Raw genomic sequence first — 8514 nt, forward strand, 5'->3', positions numbered from 1 at the left:
CACCTACCTCGATGGACCCAAGTCTTCCTCTCAGAAAGACAATCCAGGGAACAAATAAAAAGGATCCAGCTGAAACCTCTTCTGGAGTTATGGGAACCACCTCCTCCGTTTGCTGCTACGGAGGGTAAGAAGGGCAGAGATGAGGCTTGGGGAAATGGAGCGGGTCTGAGTGGCAGAGCAGCAGCCGCGTCCCACTTGGCTGGGGTCCCGCGGGTTCGTTGGTTACCCCGCCCCGTCCCGCACCCTTCCTCATTCTCGCACTTGGAAACAAGCGATTAGCAATACATGCCTGGAAGCCTGGGGCGCCGCGTCTCCGAGATGGGCCTGGGGGACTCCCGCCGCCGCAGAGAGGGAACTTCCTGGGGCCCCCACAGCATCCTCGCCAGAGCTGGACTCTGGCCCTCAACCCTGCGTCCCGCGCGCGGCTACGCTGAGGGCAGCAAGAGCGCGGCCGCCCCGGAGGAGGCCCCCGACGCCGCCGCCGCCGCCGCCGCCGCCGCCGCCGCGGGTCCGCTGCTGGAAGACCTCAGACGGCGGCTGGCGCGCGCCTTCCAGCGGGCGGTGCCTCGCGGGGGCTCGCGGCGCTCGCGGGAGGAGGCGGCGGCGGCGGCGGCGGCGCGGGAGGAGCAGAGCCGGGCGCGCGTCGAGAGCGCCCTGGCCGGGCTGCGCGCCGAGCTGGTGAGCGCGCTGGCGGCCGCCGCTCGGGGCCGCCTCTCCCTCTTCCCCTCCTGGGCCCCCGGCCTCGAGCCGCGCACGAGGCCCACCCAGGACTCGGAAGGCCGAGGGACGCTTTCCCCAGGGTGGGGAAAGGGTGAGGCGGGGCACCGCGGTGGAGCTGGGCGCTGGCCGTCCATCTGTCTGCAGGGTTTGACGCGCCTGCCTCCCCAGCAGCATCCGGGAGAAAAGGGGTCCTGCAGGGCCCGGAGTGCCGGCTGGCTTTAGAGGGCAGAGCCTCTAGAGACACATGCCAAACCCCATACTGTTCCTGTTACTTTAGGGGTGCTGATTAGCAGATTTGGGTTTCAGTTGACTCATCTGTAAGATGGAGATAATAAACTCATAGGATTGCTGTACGTATTGTATGAGATAATGTTACATAAAGTGCCTAGAACGTGCACACTACTCAGTGAGCCTTATTGTTATGATAATTATTATAGACCTTGGAGTTTTTTAAATTGTATTCCCCAAATGACAAATACATAGATATGAATGATCAAAGGATTTCCCAGAAAGGAGTAGAGAATTTCACACATGCACAGATGCTGTGTTCCTGGAATGCAGACCACCATCAATGTCTTGGCCAACTATTACACCATTGTGTACGACCAGTCATGAAGAAGCAAAAGAGTGGATGCTTAACACCATCACCGCTAGAAGCAGCAGTTCCTGATAACAGACCATTAGCCAGATTTCTGCAGGAATCGACACACATCCAACCATGTGTCCATGCATCATGCATTAGGGTGGGATTTATGTAAGGAACAATGATGAACAGGTTCAACTGATTTAGAGACATGTTGCTATTTATGAAATGTTACTTATTCTATTATTTGTTTTTTTAATTGTTCTACTTAATGAGATGCATTGATTTCTAGGATCTTTGAGTGAACTTCAAGGGTTCTATATACCTAAAATTGTATGCCAAATTCTGTATGTATATAAAGTTTACTTCTCTCCTCAGAGTGGGTTCACAGCTTTCACCAGATTCTTAAAGGGATCTGTGAGGAAAGAAGCAAGGAACGATTGGTATTGGACTTTCCTAAATAGGTGTGAGTTACATATACTTAGATGGTGAGCCATTATCAATAATTTAACTGCTTGATTTTTGGCATGAAAGTACAGGATGGATTTTCATCAGTTCATCCATTTATTCACTCCTTCACTCTGTCTTTTAACAAACACAGAGACAACCTGCCGTGTTACGTGCACCGGCAGTGCACCCTTAGTTATGGATATAGTTATGAACAGGAAACAAATTCTGTGCTCAAAATCATCAGTCTGGTGTAGTCTGTGTGCTATAAGAGGCACAGGTACAGAACAATGTGGAAGCACAGACAAGGTGGTACAGGGACAGCTTCTAAGAAGAGTTGGCATTTGGCTGGGTTCAGCACGAAGAGGGTAGAAGAGGCATTCTAAGCAGAAGGGCAGAAGATGTGGCTCAGTATGACGTGGTTATTCTGGGATAGGCAAGGTTCCTGAGCAGCTGCAGTGGGGGCTGGTGTGGGAAGAGTGCCTGAAATGAAGCTGGAAGAATGGGGCAGGGCTACAGTGCATCCCTGCCACACTGAGGAACTGAAGCTTCCCGCAGGCAAGGTGCAGGGGCTTCTTGGGCTGCTGGTTGGGTTGTTACTGTTAATGCCTGTTTGCTGGATGTTCATTACTGTATTCTTTGCAAATTCTTGCTATCTGAGAAGTGGTTCCAGGTGCTAAAGAATGAAGAAACATATGTCAGAAGAAAATGGAAAGAACATTTTATCCAATGACTTTATTTTTGTAAATTCAGAGGGAACCACCAATATTTGCTTTTTACCAATGGAATGCCCTGGTTCATCCTGGGGTGGTTTCTGTTGTTGAGCTGATGAGTGGTTTTAAGCAGAGAGAACACGGTTCTCATGAATTGTATTAAACAAGACCCTAACTGAAGAAATCTGCAAATAGTTGATCACTAGTTCTCAACTGTAATATAAAGATTATGTTGGACTAAGCTTTGTTGGACTCCCTCTTAGGTAAACTGCCTGGGAGATCTATTTTTAAATACATGGGACCTTTACAGATTCTCATTGGAGGGTATAAATCAGCCTTGCTCTATAGCAAGTTTCACTCTAGAGTGAAAGCTGTTAGATTCTGCAAGTACACATAACTGTACATGTGCCTCTAAGGGGTGGTTAAATGTTTTTTCTCAACAGGGAGACCATTTAGAATCCTGAAGACTTGAAATGACAAGTAATGAAGTAAATGGGCCCAGATCCTGAAAGCTCAGATGGCCCTGGGCAGTTATCCTGGAGCTCAGAAGGCTCATAAAGATAAATGATTTCCTTGCAGATCACATGCCATTGCTTGAAAACAGCTGTCCATGCACAGTAATTTTTCACATGGACAGCTCTGTGCATCAGCTATTTTTGTTTTCATTGCAAGGCCATTTCGAAAGCTATTTGTATGTCCAGATTTTACCTTGTATAGAAAGTCAGTTTTACAGTCAGGGCAAACAGTCAGAACTGGAGAATAAGATGACAAATACATCTCTCTAGATATCTTATTTTCCTTTCCTACAAAGTCCTTATTTTTCCTGTGCAGAGAGCAGTTTCATTTGATCCGTATCTCAGGCTAATAAAAATCCTTATTCTTTTTCTAACTTTCAGCTGGAAATGCATTTCCAAAATCACCAGCTGGCCAGAACTTTGTTGGATTTAGACATGAAAATGCAGCAATTGAAAAAGGAGTATGAACTGGAAATTGCATCAGAATCTCAAAGCTCAGAAGATAATGCCATGAATCTGGAATGAAGAAACTCATAGATGAGGATCTGAACCCTAAAAATAACATAGATGTCTCTGAAACAATTCCGATAGTGACATTATGGATGCTTTGCATTAGATTTTAGGGTCAATTTGTGGGCCCCAAATTTTGATGCCATGGGGAAGTGACAGAAAGCATTTAAGAAAGGAGAGAGAGAAAATGGTGTGTTAAAAGTTTTAAAGTGAGTTATTCAATGTTCTGGCTGGGAAAGAGATGTAAAAAGAATATACTGAACAATGCCTTAATGCCGATTTCTAGAACACTATCTTGTGCCACCTTAACTTTTTAGCATTATCTGAACTTTCTGAATCTGTACTTGTTTCTGTTTTACTTGATTATTCTTGGTTTGTCTGCCAAGTTAACTATTCAGTAGGCTTCCCTCCCTGCTCACCTCTCTTTTTTTTTGAGAATCACTTCTGCCTAGATGCCAACTATACCCTATTAAGGATGCCTCACCTCTCTGGAATACAGTCAGGCAGATGAAGGCAGTTTGATCAACTTGTCCTCAGGAGTTCTGAACTAGAACTAAAGGAGTAGATGAGTATTGGAAGCTGACTGTAGAAGCTGTAGGGTAGGGGGACTTGGAAGCTACTGGTGGCCACCATGTGAGAAAGTGTGAGCTCTAATAAAGGAGGTTGAAACAGCACCACTGAGAGCACAAAAAGGGAGAGAGAGCTGCGCTTCCTTGTCTCTGGGGTCCAGCTGTTGAAAACCCCAGCCCTTGCTGTCATTTGGACACATGAAAATACTCTAGCATCCTCCTGATAAAATCTCCTTTTGCCTACGTCAATTGAGTGGGAGTTTTATGACTTGTACTCAAAAGATTCCTAACTGGCACAATTCCTTTGTTAAGCTTTTAGGAGTTAAAATGGTTTGTGTTGAATTAGAACATCTACCTCTACCTTAAACATGCCACCTTCTTAATGCAAAAATAAAGTTAAAAAAAAAGTTGCAAATCTCAGTGATATTCATAATGGTCACTATCTGTAAAAATAAAAATTAATTTATAAAATGTATGTGATTTTAATACTTAACAATAAAAATTAGTCCTGGAAGACAAAGGAGAACAGAATGGATGTGGTCTTTCTCTTAAAATAAATACAAGTTGTTTTATGTGTGTGAGGTTTTAAGGATTATCTGAACCAAGTTTAGTTTGTCCTTAACTTGTTTTTTGTCACTAGAAGTGAATTATTTAAGCTCTTTGGTACTTAATTTCTTCCCTCTGTTAAACTGAGGTATTACTATGCTTAACTTACAGAACATTGTCAATGAGCTATTGGCAACATTCTGATATGTAACTCCTGGATTTCTTGAGCAATTCTGTATTTGAGCTCTTGGCTGATAAATATACAGACTGGTTTCTTAAATTACATTTGTAAAACATTTCCTATATGTCTCCTCCTCAAAGTCATAGACATTCTAAGGAAAGAGGCGGTGGAATTCCTCATGATCTGTTCTTCGAGAAAGATTCTATTCAAATGTCAGAGAGGTGATTCTAAACTATATTTTATAATTTAAAATTCATAAATTGTGATTTTGTGTTTAGCAAATATTTAAGATGATTCTTTTATAAGCTCAATTCCTTGCAGAAAACAGAGAAGCTGACATTGGTTAGCATTCATGTGAGTAATTTGATTATCCTAAATGTACTTTATTGGGACTCAAAAGAGAAAAAACTTAAAAAGAGAACTTCTGAAAATGGAGGCATTATTTTCTACTTTTTTAGACAAAAAAAAGTCCACCATTTACAATAAAGTCTTTGGTCGCCAGTTTTTTTTTTTTTTGTCCTATCTTTAAGTGATAAACTTTGGATCACTGTATCTTTGAGGAGTGACAGATGGAGAAACAGAGTAAGAAAGTCTTTGTTTCAAAAGCCTCTTACTTTTGGAAGCCTCACCAGCGGAGGTGGCCTGTAATACTAGCTGTTGATAGAGAAATACAGTGAGAACTTGATAGTTGGGACACTATTGCTATTAAATGTTGTTTTGTTTCCTCTCATAAGGCATCCATCATCTGTTTTTATTTAAGAAGCAGAAGCCAGATTGTGTTCATATTTTTTCTTTGCAACTGCACTCAGCTATTGCTGTTAGTTTGCTGGATTCTCATCCCATCCGCTGCTCATGGAAAGACAATAGGGACTCTTTCCTAAAGGGATGCAGGGATGGGCTTCCAATGGCCACCTTTCCCCACTTTCCAGAGCGTTTAAATAAGCTAGAGCAACAGTGTGACATGTTAAAGAAATATGAGGTGGATTGGACTAAACCACTGCCAGCTGGAGGGGAAAATGAGAAAATAATTATTACCTAAATTATGCAGCTGGGAAGCAGTAACTGGGTAAGTCGAAGAAAGTAAGATGTTCCTCCCTACAGGGGATAGAGAGAGCCAAAGAAGAAGAGCTGAAAAAACAATTTAGCGAGGAAAATACGGCATTTCGGTTTTCCAAATGTGGATTTCTCACAGCTTTAATTATTGGGGGGGGCATGTTAGCAGGGAACTGTTCGCTCTATTGTACTTCGTTTGCACCTACCGGTGAAGAGGCCCAGATTAATTATGACAATTAGGAGCATCGCGCAGGTTGTTAGGTATTAAATCCCTTTCCAGGTGGCCTGGATGAATATGTTTTGTTTGGCCTGCCGAGCTACTTCTGCTGTAACAGGTGCTTCTGGAGCGCCCAGGCTGGGGACGTGATGGCTGAGCCTGCACCAGTGTGATGACAAGAATCCCATCTCCCCTGGTCCCTTCCCTGTCAGGGTACCGGACCCCAGTGCAGCCATCGGTTCTGTTTATTTACCACTATTATCACCGCCGGAGTCCCTCCCGGCCCTGAGCCTGGCACCAGGCCCTCCGGTGCCAGCTGCTTCCTCTCTTTCATTGCTGCTGCTGCCACCCCTGCCGCCGCCTCTCCTGCTTCTTTGGCTGTATTACTAACGCGGGTTAGGGGAGGATTAGAGATACGGGTAAGTTTAGCGTTGAACCTATGCCACTCTGCCCACCTCTGGGCCTGGCAGCCTCTTGTTTCCCCTGAACCAAGTGCTGGACGATGTAACTTGGAGTTGGGTGCACATCTCCCATAGCAGTGATTCCGGATCCTGCCTCTGATTAATGCTGGGGCTTAAGAGGTTCCGTCTCTTCCTTAGGAATGACAGTGCCACCATCCCTCCTTGCTGGGACCAGTGCAGGAGGGACCCTTGGAATGCAGTGATAATGAAACCAGCAATGACATGAGCTGCCTCTCCTGTGACGGGTGTTGTGGCAAGAACACCACAGGTATTAGCTAATTTAATCCTCACGATGAACTGCAGGCAGGTAGTCATTTGGCTTTGGTATTTAATTCTGAATCTGCCACTTGCCAACTTTGTGACCTAAAGCAGATTGCTTTAATTTCTTTAGATCTGTCTAAAGAAGCTCGTCAAAATGGTACCCATCTTATTTGAATCTTGAGGAGCCCAAGTTGAAGAACCTCGAAGCAGTTTTGGGATACGCAGTGAGTGGTGAAGGCTCTTCTACTTGCTGTGTGTTTCTTTCTTTCACATCTTCAGTTCTACATGATCTCACTACCTTTTTGGACTCAGACCTTTCCTGGCCTCTTTCTTCACTGCATGTTTACGTCTCTGTAACACTCTGCCACCTGCTGTCTATTGTGATGTTGACTCTGAGTTTCCTCTGCTGATTGATGAATTGATTTACCAAACTTGAGAGGAGGCACCCAGGAGATAGGAATGGTCAGTATCTGCTACTTACCAGCCCCCGATTCTGCCTGGCACAGTGCTACGTGCGTTCAGATGTGATTGTCTCCTCAACACCGGGAGGTGGGAACTATCGCTTTTCCCATTTTATAGAGGAGGAGAATGAGTATGAAATAGGCTAGCAAGTGGAGCTGTCAAGATTCTTATCCACTAGAGATGATCATATTGAGTGAAGTAAGTCAGACAGAAAGAAATATCATGTGATATCAGTTGTGTGGAATCTAAAAACAGTGATACAAATTCTATTTCCAAACCAAAAACAGACTCACGGACATAGAGAACAAACTATGGTTACCAAAGGGGAAGGGGCAGGGGAGGGATAAATTTTAAGGATTGGGGATTAACAGACACCCATTACTATATATAATGAGGATCTACTGTATAGCACAGGGAACTATATTCAATTTCTTGTAAGAACATAATAGAAAAGAATCTGAAAAGAAAAAAACATACGTGTATATGTATAACTGAATCATTTTGCCGTACACCTGAAACTAACATTGTAAATCAACTATGCTTCAGTAAAAAATTTAAAAAGAAATGATTCTCATCCAGGGTTGAGACCCTCTCAAGGTAACAAGGGAGACCCACACATGAGTGAATCAATTCCACATTGTAACAGAAAGGGTAACAGAAGCCTGTATGACGTTCTAGGGATGCTTTTTGCAAAGGTCAAACAAAAAAGTTTGCTTTTCCCAAATTATTTGTTTTCACCTGGAAACAAGCCCTTATTTTGGGCTTCATGTTTTACATTAAACTAGCTGGGTGATCTGGGACCAATTACTCCACTCCATTTGAGCCTCATTTTACTCACTTGAAAATGAGAAGAGTGGAGAGTCTCTAAAACACTCTTCTCACTTGGAAACTATTCTATTATAATCCTGCTGGCTTGTAACTGGACGGTCCAGTCACTCACCTCTGCCTTGCCCAGACTTCCTAACACTGCGGCAGCTCAGTGGGCTGCTGACTGTGCATCACTGGCCCCTGGCCGTGAACTGCACTCTCCCAGTCCCAGCCCTCGCCCTGATCACGGCCCTGGCGGTTGCAGCCTTGATGATGATTCTTGTCACTCTCGGATGGCCTCTCTGCTCTTCTCACCCATTCTGTGGCCACAACCAGGGGGAAAGGTCACATTTGCACTTCAGAGGGAGACAAGTAACACTCAGACATTTTATGTGCTGGATTTTGCAAGCAGCCTGGTGGATTGCCTGCCTAGGTGGCACTGCGGGCTGAGAGCAGTGTAAGGTGTAGT

General features: G+C 44.6%; 1 protein-coding gene across 1 annotated transcript; it reads left to right on the forward strand.

Annotated features, from left to right (window-relative positions):
• The first annotated feature begins 280 nt into the window (after positions 1 to 280).
• On the forward strand, positions 281 to 4577 carry AARD (alanine and arginine rich domain containing protein). Its single transcript, XM_072949634.1, has 2 exons — positions 281 to 678; positions 3360 to 4577. The coding sequence occupies exons 1-2, from the start codon at positions 286 to 288 to the stop codon at positions 3501 to 3503; spliced, it is 537 nt and encodes a 178-aa protein (XP_072805735.1). The 5' UTR covers positions 281 to 285; the 3' UTR covers positions 3504 to 4577.
• The last annotated feature ends 3937 nt before the right edge of the window (positions 4578 to 8514 follow it).

This window comes from Vicugna pacos, chromosome 25 (genome assembly GCF_048564905.1).
Source record: "Vicugna pacos chromosome 25, VicPac4, whole genome shotgun sequence".
Classification (NCBI taxonomy): Eukaryota; Metazoa; Chordata; class Mammalia; order Artiodactyla; family Camelidae; genus Vicugna; species Vicugna pacos.

Bases quoted from the DNA above. Each gene is read 5' to 3' on its own strand.
- AARD (XM_072949634.1), top strand. From the start codon at position 286: ATGCCTGGAAGCCTGGGGCGCCGCGTCTCCGAGATGGGCCTGGGGGAC. The intron at 679-3,359 runs GTGAGCGCGCTG...TCTAACTTTCAG, and splicing joins CCGGGCTGCGCGCCGAGCTG to CTGGAAATGCATTTCCAAAA.